The following is a 22,326-nucleotide window of genomic DNA, read 5'->3' as shown; positions in this document are numbered from 1 at the left end:
TAGATAAACATTATGCTAACTTTAGGTTATCATTGACTCTTTCAGGTCTTGTTTATAGCAATTCTCCGAGAAGAAATGAATTGTCATTGTCTTACAACTGTAGACAAAAACTTGCTGAAAAACCAAATCAGTCATCTAAGAATACTAAGGAAAAAACTATCCCATTTAAAGAGCGGGAGATAACTACTTCAGGCAGCTCAGGAGCACAGGAGTTTTTAAATGCTAAAGATTCTGGAAGAATTACTGACCATGATGAAATTTCTGGTTGTTGCCAGAATGAGTCATTAGAAAGTGATGAGGAAGACCTGGTTACGAAGAAAAATCATTCTGGGTAATGTCTGTTATGTATACAATATAGTTATTTTTGTTGTTTAGCATTTAATAGTTTGTCAGTGTCATTTAATCATTTGTGAAGAAGTAAGAAGCTCTGCTGTCTGACAAACCTGGTTGTAAATCCATGCTCACCTGTTAGTTAGGGGTTGCCCCAGGACAAAGTAGTACTCTGCATTTGTTTCCTCATATTAAAATGGGGACTATTATGTAGTACATGGCATGTGAGTGATACATTTAAAAAGGTAAGTATTATTGTCACTTAAAAGTTTTTTAAGTTTTTTTTAAGGTGGTAAAAGCACATAAAATTTACCATTTTAGTTATTTTAAAAAATGTATTTTGTATTTTAATTCCAGTATAATTAACTATCTTAGTAATTTTTTTAAAAGATCTTATTTATTTAAGAGAGAGTTAGAGAGCGAGCGAGCGAGCAGGAGCAGGGGGAGGGGCAGACAGAGAGGGAGAAGCAGGCTGAGCAGGGTGCCAGAGGCGGAGCTCCATCCCAGGACTCTGGGATCATGAATTGTTTTTTTTTTTTAATTTTATTTTTAATTTTTTTTAAATTTATTTATGATAGTCACAGAGAGAGAGAGAGAGGCGCAGAGACACAGGCAGAGGGAGAAGCAGGCTCCATGCACCGGGAGCCCGATGTGGGATTCGATCCTGGGTCTCCAGGATCGCGCCCTGGGCCAAAGGCAGGCGCCAAACCGCTGCGCCACCCAGGGATCCCTGGGATCATGAATTGAGCGGAAGGTAGATACTTAACAAGCTGAGCCAACCAGGTGCCCCTTAGTCATTTTTAATGTCTAGTTTGATTTGCTTCCTTTTGAGTCAGGTTAATGTGGTTTCAATAATTGGGAATATATCTTAATACTTCTTCTCCTCAGGTGATAATAGTCAACATACTTTGAGTGCTTATTTGTGCCAAGTATTTGCTAGGAACTTTCAATGAATTTTCATCAGTCCTAACAACCTAGTGAGTTAGGTATTGTTCTTGCATATTTTTGTTTATTGACATAGTATTTATTCTTTTATTTTTCAACAAATAATATATATATATGAGAAACTTGCAAGGTGCTAGGGGTGTATGAAAATAAATGATCATAGTGCCCTAAAGCATAGTAGTATATGTCATTGTAGTACCAAAAAAAAAAAAAATCCTATACACATTCTAACTTTTTCACACCAGTTTCATACAACTTTTCAGTTTCTTTATATTTCAGGTTAAAAAAAAAAAAAGTAAAACCCCTGATTCCCTCATGATTTCACTTAAGAAATAAAACATAGTGACCACTGAAATCCCATGTATACTTTTGCTGAGCCCATTCTCATGGATATTTTTATACTTTTTCTACATGTACATGTATATATGAACAGCAGTGGTATGGTTTTAAAAGTTTATAAAAATGGTTTCATTAGTATACACATCCTTCTGTGACTTGCTTTTTTTCCAGTTCATTTTTAAGATTATTCATGTTGATAGATGATTTATTTTTATTCCTTTATAAAGAGTGGAGGTTGGCAAACTTTCTTAAAGGGCCAGAGAGTAAATATTTTAGACTTTGCTGGCCAAGAGGCAAAATGGAAATAGTTATCTAGATAAATAACCATTTAAGATATAACTTTTGAAAATATACAAACCATTAACTCTCATTATATATATATATAATAAAAAACAAGTGGTTGGTTGATTTATAGTTATTACCTTGTATGGTTATATGAAAATGTTTAATCTCTCCCCTTTTTTTGTACTCACTCCTTTTTATTGCAAGTAATGTACCACTTTTTATTCATTCATTGAAGGGTGAGCATTTGAGTTGTTTCCACTTTTATTTTTTATTTTTTTATTTTTATTTTTTTAAATATTTTATTTATTTATTCATAGAAACACAGAGAGAGAATGAGAGGCAGAGACACAGGCAGAGGGAGAAGCAGGCTCCATGCAGGGAGCCTGACGTGGGACTTGATCCAGGGTCTCCAGGATCACGCCCTGGGCTGCAGGCGGTGCTAAACCGCTGCGCCACTGGGGCTGCCCCACTTTTATTTTTTAAAATGATAATTTTTATTTATTTTCAGATGTGATTCTTTTTCTTCAGGTGTTAACACTGTGTTATATTTTCAGGTATACAATGTATTTAGTCTCTTGATAATTCATCACTCTGAAAAAAGATTTTTGCCTGTACATACATTTTATACATGTTTCCTTGAGCAAATGTGTAAGAGATTCCTTGTAGTAGTATATATAGGAGAAATAGAATTACTAAGTTTTAGGGTATGTACATGTTTAACTTGTCCTAATACTGCTGCATCATTCTCAAAATTGGATGAGCCGATTTATAACCCCATAGCAAGGTATGAGAATTCGTTTTTTTAAAAATTAATTTGAAAGAGAGAGTGAGCGAGCAAGTGAGAGCTCAAGCAGAGGAGAGGGTCAGAGGGAGAGGAAGAAGCAGACACCTTGCTGAGCAGGGTACCTGACTCAGGACTCTGTCCCAGGACCCTGGGATCATGACCTGAGCCGAAGGCAGACCCTCAACTGACTGAGCCACCAGGTGCCCAAAGGTGTGAGAATTCTTATTGTCCCATGTACTTATTGAAATGTGTTGGTGTTAGACTTGTTATTTTTTGACAGTGTACTGGGGTATATTTCTGGATTTAATTTGCATTTCCCTAATTATTAGTGAGGTTAAATAGTTAAATATCTTTCATTTGCTTTTTGTTCATTTTTAAATGAATTGCCTCTTTGTAAGTTGCTTGGCTCAGTTTTCTATTTTTTAGAAACTCTATTTTGGCTTGTAATCCTTAATGGGTATTAATGTCTTTTATACAAAAGACATAATTTTATTTATTTATTTATTTTCAGAAGACATAATTTTAATGTACAGTTAAGGCTGTACATTAAACAGCCTTGGGGGTTAGGAGCCCTGACCCCCACACAGTCAGAAATTTGCTTATACCTTTTGTCTTCTTAAAAATGTAACTACGTACTTACTGTTGACTCGAAACCTTACTGAAAACATAAACAATTAGCACATATTTTATATTTTACATGTATTATATGCTATATTCTTAAAATCTAGAAATAGAAAAGAAAGTGTTATTAAGAAAATCATAAGGAAGAGAAAAAACATTTTCAGTATTGTGTATATTGAAAAAAAATCATGAGTAAGTGGACCCGCACCCTTTAAACCTGTGTTGTTCAAGGATCAGCTATAGAATTTATCAGACTTTTTGAACATTTGCTTTTTGTATTGATTCCAAGATCATAAAGATCTATTTTTCTATATTTTCTTCTCAAAACTTTAACTTGCGGGATGCCTGGGTGTCTCAGCAGTTAAGTGTCTGCCTTTGGCCCAGGGCATGATCCTGGAGTTCTGGGATTGAGTCCCACACCAGGCTCCCTGTAAAGAGCCTGCTTCTCCCTCTGCCTATGTCTCTGCCTCTCTCTCTTTGTGAGAGAGAATAAATAATAAAATCTTTAGATAAATAAATCTTTCATGAATTAAATAAATCTTTAAAAAAACTTGCTTTTTTAGTATTTACTTCTTTAAATCATCTGTAATTTATTTAGGAAATTTAAATTCTTTTTTCCCTATGTAGATAATCAGTTTATTGAATAGTATGTTTCCGCCCACTGATTTGTTAATGACCTTTCTGTCTTTTATCAGATTTCCATATTTATATCAGCTTGTTTCTTATTTATTTGCATAAGATTCCTGAGAAGTGTATAGTACAGGTATTAGCTCCATTTTTATAAATGAGGAAGGTCTACATAGATTAAATAGTGTGTCATTAGATACCTAGGCCTTCTAACTAGTAGTCCAGTAGTTTTTACTTGAATGTATTAATAAAATAAATCCAAGTTTTATTAAATAAGGCAGATGAGCCTTAGTTATAAGTTGAGAGAAATGTTAAGGTAAAAAGTGATTTACGTTGAGTTATAAAATTTGAGCTAGTATTCCTACAACAAACCTTACCTTTTGTGTAAAATGAGGAGTTAGCCTAATTAGAAATATCCAAAGTTGATAGTTGCTAAAATGTTTGCTGAAGAAAACCTATTAGGTATCTGAATTCATAGACAGATCTTTGAGACATTTGTTTCATCAGGATATGTGATCATTAAGCTACTTTATACACACAGAAGAGCAAACGTGTTTTGGTATTCTCCCTGACATAAGGTGAAAAGATAAATCTTTGTGGTTACCCAGTGGTCCTTATGGAAACTTCAAAGAATATTTGGATATAAAATACATATTAACAGTTGTATGGTTCTGTATTTAGGAAAGTTAGACAAAAAAACTGGTCAGAGAAAACTGGGTATTACATTAAAATATGAATAGATCATGGGTGCCTACAGGGAGGCAGATGATTGGTCCCTTTTCATGATAATATTTAAAACATGCATCAGTAACAGTAAGCTCTTTTAGAAGGAAGGAGCTTGGGGCATCTGGGTGGCTCAGTGGTTGAATGTCTGCCTTTGGCTCAGGTTATGATCCCAGGGTGCTGGAATTGAGTCCCACATCAGCTCCCTGCAGGGAGTCTGCTTCTCCCTCTGCCTATGTCTCTGCCTCTCTGTGTCTCTCATGAATAAATAAATAAAATCTTAAAACAAAAAAAAAAGGTGCTTATGTCAAAAATGGCTTAACAGATGCCAGAAGAGATTAGGATTTATAATATTTTTTGTTCATCATTGGTAAGCTCTTTAAAAACTGTAAATCTTAATATACATTTATATGTGTATACTTAAACATATGTACATGTATAAGTACAAGGAAAATGTTAAGTTTTGGCATCAGTTTTAACTTGAACTTATTGTTAAATAAAATTATAATTTGTATTAACCTGCCCTTATCATTAAATAAGATAGTATATAATTTGTATTGATTTTACCTTTTTTCCTTTTTTTAAAAATTCAATTTGCCAACATAGAGTATAACATCCAGTGCTCATCCCATCAAATTGATTTTACATTCTTAATAAATTGTAAGAATTGATTTGATATATAAACATATTCATTACTTTGTGTATACATTTGTATTTCTCCGTAATTGTTTTATTTAGTGTAGTGCCAAGATTTTTCAACCTCTAAGCAATCAACTTTTGTTTCCTCTGGCCATAGGGATATATGAATGTAGGTAGTCAAGAACTAGTATCTAGCTAAGGCCCTGTCCAAGTACATGTAACATAAACCTTTTAACGTTTTCATAATGGCTAACATGAATTGTATATTAGCATCTGAAGGAATTGCTTCATTTTTAGTCTGTTTAACTGATGGTCATTTAAAAATGTATGAGACAGGAGTAAATTAAAACTATGTTTAGAAACCAGTTTTGTGGGGATCCCTGGGTGGCTCAGCAGTTTGGTTCCTGCCTTCAGCCCAGGGTGTGAACCTGGAGACCCGAGATCAAGTCCCATGTCAGGCTCCTTGCATAGAGCCTGCTTCTCCCTCTGCCTGTGTCTCTGCCTCTCTCTCTCTCTCTCTCTCTCATGAATAAATAAATAAAATCTTAAAAAAAAAAAGAAAAAAGAAACCAGTTTTGTATCTTTTATCTTAGGAATTGTCCATGGATCCAAAAATTAATTATTAACATAATTCAATATTAATCTAAAGTCTTAAAGCTAACTAAGGGGTTTGAAAACACAATTTAGCTTGATACTTTGAGTTCTTATAATTTATGGCACTATAAAAATTCTGGGATGATTGGGTAGCTCAGTTGATTGAACCTCCAGCTCTTGTTTTGGGCTCAGGTCATGATCCTGGGGTCGTGGGGTAGAACCCCACCATGGGCTTTGTGCTCAGTGAGGAATCTGCTTCCCTCTGCCCCTCCCCCCACTTTGTGTGCTCTCTTTCTCTCAATAAAATAAATTTTTCTTTAAAAAAAAAATTAATTGCTTTTTTAAAAAAGACGTTACCAGGGCACCTGGGTGGCTCAGTCAGTTAAGTGTCCAACTAATGCTTTCAGCTCAGGTCATGATCTCATGGGTTGTGGAATCGAGCCCCACATGTTGAGTGGGGAGTCTCCTTGAGATTCTCTCCCTCTGCTCTGCTGCCTCCCCCCCCCCGTTTGCGTTTTCTTTCAAATAAATAAATGAATGTTAAAAAAAGACATTATATTGTCTATTATTATTATTTAACTTAGTTGGGCACATAATTTTATATTTTGTAATGTTCAAAGATGTTATTCATACCATTCGTACCAGGAGAGGAATTTTAGGAATTAAAACTTACTAGGATTTTTGGGAGAAAATAAATTTAAACCTTTTTAATACTAGAATATTATGTGATATACCCATATACATACACACACATACACATGTTGAAATCAGAGAGGAGTTGGGTAATAGTTTTTAAGCCGAAATTGATTAATTTGTCTAAGGCATCTAGCTTTTTTTTAAAATTAAGGCAGCTTCCTGATTAGAAATGTTGTGAGTTACTTCTCTACAAGTATGTGACGATATTGAAACTTTTAAGTGTTATTTTTTATTTTTTTATAACCATGAGCATTAATAAATGCTAACTTCCTTCTTCCCTGTTAAAACTTTTGGGAACAAAAGTTTAAGGGCTAGAGGACTTAAATCATAAACAGTTTCCACTGAGTTTCTTTCATTTAAATTTATGGAATCACTTAATTTCTGTATTATTTCTATAAGCTGGATGGAACAGAAGCTCATTACAGTAGACTTAAAATTCACTCATGAAATGTGCACAACTCAATGGTTTTTAAATATATTCACAGGAAGGTGCAAACCATCAACATAGTCCATTTTGGAGCATTTTCAGCACTTCACAAAGAAGCCAGTGCCCTTTAGTTAGCATTTCTGTAGTCCCTCTTCCACTGCTTTAAGCAGCCACTAATATAATTTTTGTTTGTATAGATTTTACATTTTGGATTTTAATCTGAATGAAATCCTGTAATATGAGTTTTTTGTATTGGCTTCTTTCTGTTTGGATATTTTCTTTCTTTTTTTTTACCCCATGGGGCTTGAACTTAGGACCCTGAAATCAAGACCTGAGCTGAGATCAAGAGTCAGTTACTTAACCGCCTGAGCCACCCAGGTGCCCCCTGTTTGGATATTTTCAGGTTTTATTCATGTTGTAGCATGTATCAGTACTTTATTACTTTTTAGGACCAAATATTTTATTTTACGGTTTTGCCATGTTTCGTTTATTTAGTCATTCGTTGATGGACATTTGGGTTCTTTTAGCTCTTGTGAATAATGCTGGCATAAACATTTGTGTAACAGGTTTCTATATGAACATATGTTTTCATGTCTCTTGGACATATACCTAGGATTGGAATTGCTTAGTCATATGGTAACTCTATATTTAAATTGTTTGAGGTACTGCAAGACTGTTTTCCAAAGCATCTGCACCATTTTACATTTCTACCAGCAGTGTATGAGGATTCCAGTATTTCTACATCCTTGCCAGCAGTTGTTATCATCTGACTTTGATTCTAGCTATCCTAGTTGGTATGAAAGTGGTATCTCATTGTGGTTTTCATTTGCATTTCCCAGATGACTAATGATGTTGAGCATCTTTTCGTGTGTTTATTCGTCATTTGCATGTCTTTAGAAAAAGATCTGTTCAGCCTAATTTTTAGTCGGATTGCCTTTTTTTTAAATTTATGTTGTAAGAAAAAAATTATGCTGTAAAAGATCTTTATATATTTGGATACAAGTCTCTTGTCAAATAAGGGATTTGCAGGTATTTTCTCCTTTGGGTTGTTTTTTTTGCTTCTTCATGGTGTCCTTTGAAGCTCATAAGCTTTTAATTTTTATAAAGTCCAATCTATTTTATCATTTTGTTGTTTATACTTTTGATGTCATATCTAAGAATCCCAAGTTCATGAAGATTTGCCTCTATCTTTTCTTCTAAGAGTTTTATAGTTTTAACTCTCTTACATTTAGGTCTTTCATCCATCTTGCTAATTTTTATATATTCTGTGAAGTAAAGGTTTCACTATTCTTCTCCATGTTGACTATCCAATTGTCCCATTAGTGTTTGTTGAAAAGACTTGTTTTCCCCATAGAATGGTCTTGACACCATTATTGAAAATCAGTTGACCGTAATATATGAGAGTTTCTTTCTGGGTTCTCAATTTTTTCCTTCTTGATTTGTGTATCAGTTCTGGGTCTAGTACTATACTGTTGTGATTACCATTGCTATGATAAGATTTGAGATCAAGAGGTATGAGTCCTTTTTATTTTTCCTTTATAGAATTGTTTTGACTATTATGCGTTCCTTGCAATCCCATATACATTTTAAAATCAGCATGCCAATTTCTACGAAGACTTCATTTGAGATTCTGATACGGATTGCATTGGATTTGTGTATCAGTTTGAGGGAACATTGCCATTTTAACAATAAATATATTGATACATGAACATGTGATATTTTTCCATTTATTGAGATCTTTAACTTATTGCAAGAGTGTTTTCAGAGCATAAGTTTTATACTTATTTTGTTAAATCATCCCTAAGCATTTTATTTGTTTTGATGGTATTGTGAAAGGAATTGCTTTTTATTTATTTATTTATTTTTTAGAAGATTATTTATTTATTTGCTTATTTATTTATTTATTTATTCAGAGAGAGAGGGAGGCAGAAACACAGGCAGAGGGAGAAGCAGGCTCCATGCAGGGAGCCTGAAGCAGGACTCGATCCTGGGTCTCCAGGATCACACCCTGGGCTGAAGGTGGCGCTAAACCGCTGCGCCAACGGGGCTGCCCAGGAATTGCTTTTTAAATTTTATTTTTGGATGTTCATTGCAAGTGTATGGAAATACAATTAATATTTGATCTTGTATTATGCAACCTTGCTAAAGTCATTTATTAGTTTTGATAGCTTTTTAGTGGATTTCATAGGATTTTCTGAGTACAAAAACCATATCATTTGTGAATAGAGATACTTTTACCCTTCTTTTCAAATCTTGTATTTATTTATTTTATATTGCCTAATTGCCCCGGCTAAAGTCTTTAGTACAGTGTTTAATAGAAGTGGCAACAGCAGACTTCTTTGTCTTGTTCCTAAATTTTAAGAGGAAAGCATCCATTCTTTCACCATTTAGTGTGTTGCTAGCTGTAGGTTTTTCATATATACTCTTTATCAGGTTGAGGCAGTTCCCGTCTAGTTCTAGTTTGTTGGGTGTTTCTTTCATAAAAAGCTATTTGATTTTGTGGAATGCTTTTTTTTTTTTTGCATCTTTTAATATGATATGATTTTTGTTTCTTACTCAGATGATATATTAATTGGTTTTAGTATGGTAGACCAAACTGCGTCTCTGGTATAAATCCCATTTGGGCACGATGGGACCAATGGGACATATAATTCTATTTATACATTGCTAGATTTCTTTTGCTATTATGTTATTGAGTTATTTTGGTCTCTGGTTTTCTTGTGACGTCTTTGTTGAGTTTTGTTATCAAAATAATCCTGGCTTCATAAGATAAGTTCTCTTCTGTCTTTTGAAAGAGTTTGTGAAGAATTTGTATTCTTTGAATGCTTGGTAGAATTCATCAATGAAACCATTTGGGCCTGGGCTTTTCTTTCTAGGGAGTTTTTTTGATTACTGATTCATTCTCTTGTTACAGGTCTTTTGGGATTATTTCTTCTTGAATCAGTTTTGGTAATTAGCGTATCTTTAGGAATTTTTCCACTTCATCTAGGTTATCTAATTTGTTGATGTATAATTGTTCATAATATTCTCTTATAATCCCTTTTATTTCTTTAGACTCTGATCATAGGACCTAGACCAATAGTAGAACCTTCAGAAATAAAATATCAAAGAATACTCAAAAGTTTGCATGCTCTTTAGTTATGTCGTATGCAAATTTCTTCCTCAAGTATAATAAGAGTAGGCTGTTAGAATGAGTCAAGAAACAAAGTAAAACATAGGGCTTAGAAAGGTGAGAAAAGTTGTAGTATAGTTTGGGAATAGTATATCCTATATGCATATATAGGAGATAAACTAATTAGATGTTAGCTATTAAAGAGGTGAGCCTGAGTGCCTCTTAGCCCCCTACTGTTCCTCAATAGGCTGGATAGGGGTGTCAAAGAAAACAGTTTCAGTTGTTTGTGGATTTTCAAAAAAAAGATAAATGTGTAAAATACATTATATCCTGCCTGTAGGTAGTGTCTCCCCGTGTTCTCCTGTCATCACTTCCATCTTAGGCCAGGTGTCTACCAGTTTTCTTATCAGAATTATTCTTAGTAGGTCCTAGAATCAAATTTCTTTTTCCTACTCTAGTAAGTCCTAAGACCTGAACAGGATTATCTGATATTTGTTACAGCCAGTATTATATTCTCTACTCATTGTGTATTGTTTCTGGAAGAATATTTTATGGAGGAATGAAAACAATTTTACACTTTACATTTTTACAGAGGTCTAGGAAATCCAAAGAAGCAAGGTAATATGACCACACAAAATGTTCATCTGAAGTCTCAGATCAAGGAATTTACATGCAAGACTCCAGCAGAATCTAACTTGGATTCTGGAGAGCCTAAGACTTCAGTTTTGGAAGGAAGGTATGTATATATCTGAAGTCATATACCCTTTTTTAAAATGAAGGAATGGTAAATTATAACAGATTCCCAAGACTTTTAAGTGATGGCTAAGATTTCTTTACTGTTTGGTGAGTTATGACTAGTAGGCCTATCCTGGATTCATAATAGAAGGAAAGGAATCTAGGACTAGGATAAGCTGAATTATCTCTGAGCAATTTCTGGACCATATTTTAAATTCCACTTGTTTTTTACTGTATTTTTTAACTAAGACAAGCTGATTTATTTCTAATTTTTTATGATTTAATTTTTATCAAGGGGTGTTGCTTGAGTTGACTTAAAATTTATAACTGATTCATGAAGCTTAAAAGGTTATAAAATTCAGCATTTGTTTTCAGCATTTGACGGTTATAAGACTAAATTATAGATTGTTTTATGCATCATGTACATATATATTTGGTGACCTATAACATCAATGTTAGTTTTATAAGAAGGAAACCTTTGGCAGTTTTGGGAGAAAAATGACCATCAAGGTACATAATTAGATATATGTATTATAAATGCACAAATTTATGGTTTACTTTTTTATCTTAAAGTGGACCTTTCAGGATTAAGAATTATTTAACATCTGGAAAGAATAATTCCGATGTGGATGACAAGGAAGTTTCGGGAAGTTCAAGTAAGTTATTATTTATTGTCTGTTGTCTTGATATTTATGGCATTATGCATATAGAGTAAGGTGTGCTGTGTTTTATATAAATTATGACCAGTGGCAAATGTGAATTGAGTACTTACTCCTAAGAGCCTTACCAAATGTTTAGAGATTTGTAAGACCTTACACCTAGGTGACAGAGGGAGGAAGAGAAAGAATGACAGAGTGACAGTCCTTTCTTTGAGGTAGAACATAATATTTGACACTGAAAATATCTACTCTAGTATTTATTTATTTATTTTTTAATTTTTATTTATTTATGATAGTCACAGAGAGAGAGGAGAGAGAGAGAGAGAGAGGCGCAGAGACACAGGCAGAGGGAGAAGCAGGCTCCATGCACCGGGAGCCCGACGTGGGACTCGATCCCGGGTCTCCAGGATCGCGCCCTGGGCCAAAGGCAGGCGCCAAACCGCTGCGCCACCCAGGGATCCCTCTACTCTAGTATTTAAAAATGTTCAGGGGTGCCTGGGTGGTGTAGTCAGTTGGGCACCTGACTCTTGGTTTTGGCTCAGGTCATGATCTCAAGGGTAGTAGTAAGAGAGAGCCCAGCATCGGGCCCATGCTCAGTACAGAGTCTGCTTGAGACTTTCCCTGTGCCCCTGCTTGCCATGTGCTTTCTCTCTCTTTCTCAAATAAATACATCTTTTTAAAAAAAAAAAAATGTTAAGCTGATACGGGAATAAATGAAGCAAGATAAGCCATTTATTAATTATTGTGGGTATATGATGGGTATATCATCTGATTATATCATTTTTTTCTGCCTTAAATATGTTTGAAACTGTAAAGTTTTTAAAGTTTTTGAAATGCCTCTTAATAGTTTTGTAACTTTTTATGCTGCCAAAGAAAGTGTGCTTGAAATATGATGTTTTACTATCTATTTTTTCTTCCTGATTCACTAATTCATTTTCCTTTTATTTATTTTTTTAAATTGGAATATCATTTTTTTTTTGAGAGAGAGACAGAGGCCAGCACACATGGGTGTACCCACGAGCAGGGTTGGTTGAGGGGGGTTGCCAGGAGGAGAGACTCTTTTTTTTTTTAAGGTTTATTTATTTATATTTATTCATTCATTCATTCATTCATTCATTCATCAGAGACAGAGAGAGAGAGAGAGGGAGAGAGAGGCAGAAACACAGGCAGAGGGAGAAGCAGGCTCCATGCAGGGAGCCTGACATGGGACTTGATCCCGGGTCTCCAGGATCACACCATGGCTGAAGGCGGCTCTAAACTGCTGAGCCATGTGGGCTGCCCCAAAAGGAGAGACTCTTAAGCAGACTTTTTGGAGCTAGACGTGGGGCTGATCTCACAACCTTGAGATTATGACCTGAGCTGGATATAAGAGTTGAATGCTCAACTGACAGAGCCACCGAATGCCCCACTTTTTCCTTTTAATTTGCATCTCTTGAAATGCTAGAAAGGTAGAATTTTTTTTTTTTAAAGATTGTATTTTTTTTTTAAAGATTGTATTTTTAAGTAATCTCTATACCTAATGTGGGATTTGAATGTAAAAACCCTGATAGCAAAGAGTCATAGCCTCTACCAACTAAACCAGCCAGGCATCCCCTTTGCTTTTTCCTTTAAATTGTTTTTTTCCCCTGTGTTTAGATTTATTTTATTATTTTTCTCCTCTAAGTTGAATGCTTTCTATAATTATTTTTCTATTTTTTATTTGATAATTTTTCATTTGAAAAAAAAATTTCCTGATTATAGTTTTGGCTTCAGTTTTTAGCTTTTTATTAAAAAAATTTTAAAAGGATTTATTTAATTTTTTGGAGAGAATGTGAGCAGGATTGGGGCAGAGGGAGAGGGGAAAAATCTGAAGCAGACTTTGTGCTGAGGGCAGAGCACCCACTTGGAGCACGATCTCACAACTCTGAGATGACCTGAGCGAGAAAGAGTTGGACTCTCAGTTCAGTGAGCCACCCAGGCACCCAATTTTATAGCTTTTTAAATGTTTTTTTGTTGTTGTTGTTTTGTTTTTCTTTTAAAGATTTATTTATTTTAGAGAGAGAGAGAGAACATGAGCAGAAAGGGGGCAGAGGGAGAGAAAATCTTCATCAGACTCCTCGTTGAGTGCAGAGCCTAGTGTGGGTCTCGATCCCATGACCCTGAGATCATGACCTGAGCCGAAGTCGAGAGTTGGACACTAAGCCAACTGAGCCACCTAGGCAGTCCCAAATGTTGTGTTCTTATTGTAGTGTGCCATAAATTACAGTGATTTTTCTTTGACCTACGAGTTTTTTTAAAGAGTATATTTAATCAAGAACTTGGTCTCCAGAGTCTGGAACTTGGGGTTGAATCTAGCTCTACCACTTATTTACTATGTTATCTTGAGTAAAAAATTTCATTGCTCTTACATTTAACATCCTATCTGTAAAATGGGGATATCATTGCCAATCCCTTAGCTTTCTTGTTTAGTTTACTTATTAATTTATTTTTAAAGATTTTATTTATTTATTCCTGAGAGACACAGAGAGAGAGGCACAGACATAGGCAGAGAGAGAAGTAGGCTCCATGCAGGAGCCTGATGCAGTAGTCGATCCTGGGATTCCAGGATCACACCCTGAGCCAAAGGCAGAGGCTTAAATGCTGAGCCACCCAGATGTCCCTCTTGTTTAGTTTAATATCTGGTTTGTGGTAGAACATAATGTTGGCTGTTGTCCTAAAGTGTTTTGTTCTTTGTTAAGAATTTCTAGTTTCATTTCACTGTTCTAGGGTACTTTGGCTTGTATTATAAATTTTTTGAAAAATAGATCTTTATTAAGGTTTTCTTTGTGTTCTATAGTATACTTAGAACATATAAAATTCATGTAAGAATTTTATAATTCTCCCATAGGGTGCTTGAAAAAAGAATATTCTTCTGTGTACATGTATGGATTGAAAAATATCCACTTGTTTTATTGATATAAGTGGATATATATTTTTGAATATATGTAGCACTCTTAAATATTTTTTTAATTTTTAAAGATTTTTATTTATTTGAGAGACAATGAATGAGCACGAACGGGAGTGGGGTGGGTAAGGGAAAGGGAGTCTGAATTCTCCCTTTGAGGGAGACTCCTCATTGAGTAGGCGGCCTGAAGACTCGGGGCTCTATCCTAAGACCCTGAGATAATGACCTAAGCTAAGCCCAAGGCAGATGCTTAAACCCAAGCACCTCGGAATTTCTTAAATATTTATAGACTATTATGATTCTTATGATAACTTTAATGATTTTGGGTTGAGCACCTGAAAGAATGGTCGTGTCATTATGTGATTTGGAGACTACTAGGGAAGGAGTGGATTTGGGGAAAAGAACAGGATCTTAGAATGGAACATGTTACATAGATATTATTTTGATCCTTTATCTTTATATCCTTGCTTGTGATTTGTGTAATCTGCTGAAGACTGCCAGAGTTGCAGTAAAGTGCTTCTCCTGCAGTGGTCTGCTTTTTTCTCCTTCTGTCTTCTGTAGTGTTTGCTCTGTATATTTCAGTGCTTTTACTAAGCAGGTAAGCATTTATATGGAATGTAACTGCTTAAGTCAAATTTATCTTCTTGATCTTGTTACAGTGCTTTTAACTTATAGTCTGTTTTGCCTAATATTGTGATGCCTGCTTTCTTTTGGTTCTTATTTTTTTGTTTTTAACTTCTTCTGTCAGTATTTTCTCCTTTAATAAATGTTTAATACATTTGTACTTACTGTCAGGACAGATAGCCTTGATATTTCTTTTTAAAGTTGGTAGACATTCTCACATATGCTAGCGAAAACTCAGGAAAAAATATATATATTTATATATATTTTTTTACAACCAGTTGAATGGTAAAAATAATCTTTGAGTCATAATCTTTTCTTCCTTTAAACTAGCTGGCTATTGATCTTTTGCCTCATAGCTAATGCTCATGAGCAGAAATTCAAAAGCAGGCTTACTTCTTGTTTTCTTTGTAGGTAATCTGTTCTATCTCCATGCTTATTAAGATTCTTAAATGTTTGAAACAGAAGTTGTTTTTTTTATTGCTCTTTTTTTAAAATAATTTTTTTGGGGCAGCCCCAGTGGCGCAGTGGTTTAGCGCCACCTGCAGCCTGGGGTGTGATCCTGGAGACCCAGGATCGAGTCCCCCGTCAGGCTCCCTCATGGAGCCTGCTTCTCCCTCTGCCTGTGTCTCTGCCTCTCCTCTCTCTCTCTCTCTCTCTCTCTCTCTCTCTCTGAATAAATAAAAAAATCTTTAGAAAAATGTTTTTTGGAAATTATTAAATTTATTAAGTTATTAAATTTTGGAAATTTTTAAACTCTCCCTGAAATCCCATATTTGTTTCATCCAGTTTCCACAATTGTCAACATTTTATATTTGTTTCATTTTCCTTCCTGCCTCCAGTACATCCATGTTCATACACACTTCTGTTAGACCTTAAAAAAATTTTTTTTTAAAGTAGGCTCTGCACTTTGCCTGAAGCCCAACGTGGGGCCTGAACTCATGACCCCAAGGTTAAGACCTGAGCTGAGATCAACTTGGATACTCAGCTGACTAAGTCACCCATGCACCCCTTAAAATTATTTTTATCGAAATAGGTATACAACAGAATGATTCAGCATTTTTATACTTTATTCAATCTTTATCATATGCGTACTCTTAATTCCCTTTATCTGTGTCATTCATTGCTCACCCACCTCTCCTCTGGCAACCACCATTATGTTCTTTGTATTTAAGAGTCTGGTTTTCTTTATTCAGTTGTTTTGTTTCTTAAATTCCACTTGTGAGGGACTGTGAGGGACACCTGGGTGGCTCAGCAGTTGAGCATCTGCCTTCAGCTCAGGGCGTGATCCTGGGATCTGGATCAACTCCCAGATCTGGCTCCTTGCCGGGAGCCTATTTCTCCTTCTGCTTGTCTCTGTCTCTCTTACGTGAATAAGTAAATAAAATCTTAAAAAAAAAAAAATATCCACATGTGCGTGAAATCATATGGCATTTATCTTTCCCTGACTGACTTGTTTCACGTAGCATTATACTGTCCGTCCATTCCATCTATGTTGTAGATTGCAAGATGTCACTATTTTTATGCCTAAATTCTATTCTGTGTGTGTGTGTGGTTTGTATACATACGTGTTCTTTATTAATTCACTTATGGATGAACATTTGGGTTGCTTCTGTATCTTGGCTGTTGTAAATAATGCTACAGTAAACATAGGGGTGCAATATATCTTTTTGAATTAGTGTTTTTGTTTTCTTTGGGTAAATACTGAGTAGTGGAATTACTGGATCATATAGTAATTCTGTTTTTAATTTTTTGAGGACCTCCATATTGTTTTCCACAGTGGCTATAGCAGTTTGCATTTCTACCAACAGTGCACGAAGGTTCATTTTTCTCCACATCCTTGCCAACATGTTTCTTATCTTTTTGATTATAGCCATTCTACCAGGTATAAGGTTATAGTTTATAATGGTTTTGATACGCATTTCCCTGATGGTAAGTAATATTGAGTATCTTTTCATGTGTCTTTTGGCCATCTGGATGTCTTTTTTGGAAAAATGTATATTCAGGTCCTCTGCCCACTTTTAAATTGGATTATTTGGTTTTTGGTGTTGCATTGTTTAAATTCTTTATATATTTTAAATATTAACCCCTTAATGGGTTATATCATTTGCAAATAATCTTCTCCCATTCAGTAGACTGCCTTTTCATTTTTGTTGGTTTCCGTTGTTGTGCAAAAGCTTTTTATTTTGGTGTAGTCCTAATAGTTTATTTTTGCTTTTGTTTGCCTTGCCCAAGGACACTTATCTAGAAAAATGTTACTGCAGCCAATATCAGTGAGATTACTGCCTCTTTTCTTTATGGTTTCAGATCTCACTTTCAGATCTCTAATCCATTGGAGTTTATTTTGTGTAAGGTGGAAGAGAGTGTGGTCCAGTTTCATTTTTTTTTTTTTTTTTTTGCATGTAGCTCTCTGGTTTTTCCAACACCGTTGATTAATATGCTGTCTTCTCCCTGTTGTATATTCTTGCCTCCTTTGTCATAGATTAATTGATTATATAAGCATGAGTTATAAGTGGGCTCTCTGTTTTGTTCCATTTATCTATGTGTCTATTTTTGTTCCATTATCATACTGTTTTGATTTACTACATCTTTGTAGTGTATCTTGAAATCTGGTATTGTGATACCTCCAGTTTTGTTCTTTCTCAGGATTGCTTTGGCTATCAGCCTTTTCTGTACTATTTGAGAGCAAGTTGCAGACATACTATGTGTAAGTATATGCAGATATGATGCAAGATAAGAACATAATCACAGTTTAACCATCCAACTCAGGAAATCAACATTAATATAACGCCAGTATTCCTTCACTGATTCCATGCAGATTTTACGAGCAGTAGAAGCAAAACACATGTATGTGTTTTGGTTCAAGATCCAATCCAGGATCATAGATTGCATTTAGTTCTCCTGTTCCTAAGTTTCCTTCAGTAAGGCACAGTTCATTAGGCATTTTCTAATTTTCCTGACCTTTACATTTTTGTGAGAGAGTACAAGCTTTTTATTCTTCAGAATGACTTTGAAACTGAGTCTTTCTGATATTTCCTCGTGCTCAGATGCCAGCCATGCATATGTGACAGATGTAGTACAGAAATGATGCTGTGTTCTTTGTGCATCACATTAGGAGACAGTGTTTACCCATCTCGTATTAATGGTGTTAATCTTGATCACCTGTTCAAGTTATTTTCTCTAAGATATGGTTCTTTTATAATTAGTAAGTATTTTGTGGTATGCTACTCTGGTGCTATTACAATAATGTGTTTCTTTTTAAACCTTCACAGCAATCTTAACATCTGTTCAAGACCTTGACTTGAATCATTAGCCCCTAATGATGAAACCAATTTGTGCTGTTCTATTTTTCCTAATTCCTCTCTGTTAATTAGTGGTATTCTGGAAAAAAAAGTTTTTCTTGTCTCATTTCTTTATTTATATAATTATGGGCTGCTACTGGGTTCCTATTTTATTTGATGGATTGTAATCTATATCATTTATTCTGATACTCATTGTGCCATATTTGACCAGTAGGCTTCCTTTCAACTGAATACTGTCTTGTTTTTTGGCATAAGGTATTCTGGCCTATTTCTCCTGTTTCAACACTGGAATCACTTATTTTCTCTTACGGAACCTGGTTCTTTTTAGTAGAGAATAGCATTTAGAAAGTCGGTTCTGGGAAGTTGGTGTACTCTCTTGTTACTGGGATATCATTGCTTCTAGGCTTTCTCAGTGGACTGTCCTCAATATATGTACTTATTGCTTCATTCCTTCTCTGTTCCTATCTGCTGCTTCCCACAGCTCATTGCTGTGGGATAATTTTCAGCCAGTGACTAGCTCTCTACCTTTTCTACTTGGGATTGCATGAGAAATTAGATTTTTTTTTGTATATTTTTTTATTGGACTTCGATTTGCCAACATATAGTACAACACCCAGTGCTCATCCTGTCAAGTGCCCCCCTGAGTGCTTGTCACCCAGTCACCCCATTCCCCCACCCACCTCCCCTTCCACATCCCTTTGTTTGTTTCCCAGAGTTAGGAGTCTCTCATGGTTTGTCTCCCTCTCTAATTTTTCCCACTCAGTTTCTCTCCTTTCCCTTACAGTCCTTTTCACTATTTCTTATATTTTCCATATGAGTGAAACTATATGATGATTGTCCTTCTCTGATTGACTTGACTTCAGCCAGCATAATACTGTCCAGTTCCATCCACGTCCAAACAAATGGTGGGTATTTGTCATTTCTAATGGCCGAGGAATATTCCATTGTATATATAGACCACATCTTCTTTATCCATTCATCTGTTGAAGGACGTTGAGGCTCCTTCCACAGTTTGGCTATTGTGGACATTGCTGCTATGAACATTGGGGTGCAGGTGTCTCGGCTTTTCACTGCATCTCTATCTTTGGGGTAAATCCCCAGCAGTGCAATTGCTGGGTCTAGGGCAGGTCTATTTTTTACTCTTTGAGGAACCTCCACACAGTTTTCCAGAGTGGCTGTACCAGTTCACATTCCCACCAACAGTGCAAGAGGGTTCCCCTTTCTCCACATCCTCTCCAACATTTGTTATTTCCTGTCTTGTTAATTTTCACCATTCTCACTGGTGTGAGGTGGTATCTCATCGTGCTTTTGATTTGTATTTCCCTGATGGCAAGTGATGTGGAGCATTTTCTCATATGCTTGTTGGCCATGTGTATGTCTTCTTTGGTGAACTTTCTGTTCATGTCTTTTGCCCATTTCATGATTGGATTGTTTGTTTCCTTGCTGTTGAATTTAATAAGTTCTTTATAGATCTTGAATACTAGACCTTTATGTGAAAAGTTATTTGCAAATATCTTCTCCCATTCTGTAGGTTGCCTTTTAGTTTTGTTGACTGTTTTCTTTTGCTGTGCAGAAGCTTTTTATCTTGATGAAGTCCCAGTACTTCATTTTGCTTTTGTTTCCCTTGCCTTCATAGATGTATCTTGGAAAAAGTTGCTGTGCCCAAGTTCAGAAATGTTGCCTGTGTTCTCCTCTAGGATTTTGATGGATTCTTGTCTCCCATTTAGATCTTTCATCCATTTTGAGTTTATCTTTGTGTATGGTGTAAGAGAATGGTCTAGTTTCATTCTTCTGCACGTGGCTGTCCAATTTTCCCAGCACCATTTATGGAAGAGACTTTTTCCAGTGGATAGATTTTCCTGCTTTGTCGAATATTAGTTGACCATAGAGTTTAGGGCCCATTTCTGGGTTCCTGTTCTGTTCCATTGATCTATGTGTCTGTTTTTGTGCCAGTACCACACTGTCTTGATGACCACAGCTTTGTAGTACAACTTTAAATCCAGCATTGTGATGCCCCGGCTCTAGTTTTCTTTTTCAATATTCCCCTGGCTGTCCAGGGTCGTTTTGATTCCACATAAATCTTAAGATGATTTATTCCAACTCTCTGAAGAAAGTTCATGGTATTTTGATAGGGATTGCATTGAACATGTAAATCGCCCTGGGTAACATTGACATTTTCACAATATTCTTCCAATCCATGAACATGGAATATTTTTCCATCTCTTTGTATCTTCCTCAGTTTCTTTCAGAAGTGTTCTGCAGTTTTTGGGGTATAGATCCTTTATCTCTTTGGTTAGGTTTATTCCTAGATATCTTATGCAATTTTGGGTGCAATTGTAAATGGGATTGACTCCTTTATTTCTTTTTCTTCAGTCTCATTGTTAGTATATAGAAATGCCACTGATTTCTGGGCATTGATTTTGTATCCTGCCATTCTGCCGAATTTCTATATGAGTTGTAGCAATCTTGGGATGGAGTCTTTTGTGTTTTCTATGTACAGTATCATGTCATCTGCGAAGAGGGAGAGTTTGACTTCTTTGCCAGTTTGAATGCTTTTTGTTTCTTTTTGTTGCCTGATTGCTGAAGGCTAGGACTTCTAGTACTATGTTGAATAGCAGTGGTGAGAGTGGACATCCCTGTCGTGTTCCTGATCTTAGGGGAAAGGCTCTCAGTGTTTCCCCATTGAGAATGATATTTGCTGTGGGCTTTTCATAGATGGCTTTTAAGATGCTGAGGAATGTTCCCTCTATCCCTACACTCTGAAGAGTTTTGATCAGGAATGGATGTCAAATGCTTTCTCTGCATCTATTGAGAGGATCATGTGGTTCTTGTTTTTTTTGTTGTTGACATAATCTGTTACGTTGATTGTTTTACAAGTGTTGAGCCAGCCTTGCATCCCGGCGATAAATCCCACTTGGTCATGGTGAATAATCTTGTCAATGTACTGTTGGATCCTACTGGCTAGTATCTTATTGAGAATTTTTGCATCTGTGGTCTTCAGGGATATTGCTCTGTAATTCTCCCTTTTGGTGGGGTCTTTGTCTGGTTTTGGAATTAAGGTGATGCTGGCCTCATAAAAGGAATTTGTAAGTATTCTGTCCCTTTCTATCTTTAGGAACAGCTTTAGTAGAATAGGTATGGTTTCTTCTTTAAACATTTGATAGAATTCCCCTGGGAAGCCATCTGGTCTTTTGTGTCTTGGGAGGTTTTTGATGACTGCTTCAATTTCCTCCCTGGTTATCGGTTTTTCATTCCTTCAGGTTTTCTGTTCCTTCTTCTTCCAGTTTTGGTAGTTTGTAGTTTTCCAGGAATGTGTCCATTTCTTCTAGATTGCCTAATTTATTGACATATAGCTGCTTATAATATGTTTTTAAAATTGTTTATAAGGGTCCCTGGGTGGCTTAGCGGTTTGGCGCTTGCCTTCGGCTCAGGGCGTGATTCTAGAGTCCTGGGATTGAGTCCCACATCAGGTTCCCTACATGGAGCCTGCTTCTACTAGCTTCTCCCTCTACCTGTGTCTCTGCCTCTCTCATGAATAAATAAATAAAATCTAAAAAAAAAAAATCGTTTGTATTTCCTTGGTATTGGTTGTGATCTCTCCTTTTTCATTCATGATTTTATTAATTTGAGTCTTTTTTCTTTTTAGTAAGGCTGGCTAAAGGTTTATCTATATTATTAATTCTTTCAAAGAACCAACTCCTGGTTTTGTTGATCTGTTCTACAGTTCTGGTCTCTATTTCATTGAGTTCAGCTTGAATCTTTATTAATCCTCTTCTTCTGCTTGGTGTAGGTTTTATTTGCTATTCTTTCTCCAGTTCCTTCAAGTGCAAGGTTAGCTTGTGTATTTGAGTTTTTTCCAGTTTTGAGGGATGCGTAGTGTGATGTATTTACCTCTTAGGACTGCTTTTGCTGTATCCCAAAGATTTTGAACGGTTGTATCTTCATTTTCATTGGTTTCCATGAA

General features: G+C 35.6%; 1 protein-coding gene across 3 annotated transcripts in view; it reads left to right on the top strand.

Moving 5' to 3' along the window:
* The window catches only part of CENPC (centromere protein C), an 83,434-nt gene that overhangs the window by 38,487 nt on the left and 22,621 nt on the right, over window positions 1-22,326 (top strand). For all 3 annotated transcript variants that reach the window (XR_008666791.1, XM_055342571.1, XM_055342565.1), the window contains exons 10-12: window positions 46-331; window positions 10,715-10,858; window positions 11,431-11,513. Coding sequence is in view for 2 of the 3 variants with exons in the window: in XM_055342571.1 (XP_055198546.1) it covers window positions 46-331; window positions 10,715-10,858; window positions 11,431-11,513 (513 nt within the window). In the remaining variant the exon portion in view is untranslated. The remainder of the gene's footprint in view (window positions 1-45; window positions 332-10,714; window positions 10,859-11,430; window positions 11,514-22,326) is intronic.

The sequence above is a fragment of the Nyctereutes procyonoides genome, unplaced genomic scaffold, assembly GCF_905146905.1.
Source record: "Nyctereutes procyonoides isolate TBG_1078 unplaced genomic scaffold, NYPRO_anot_genome, whole genome shotgun sequence".
Lineage (NCBI taxonomy): Eukaryota > Metazoa > Chordata > Mammalia > Carnivora > Canidae > Nyctereutes > Nyctereutes procyonoides.
The sequence above is the reverse complement of the archived record's forward strand: the minus strand, read 5'-3'. Positions and strand labels throughout refer to the sequence as shown.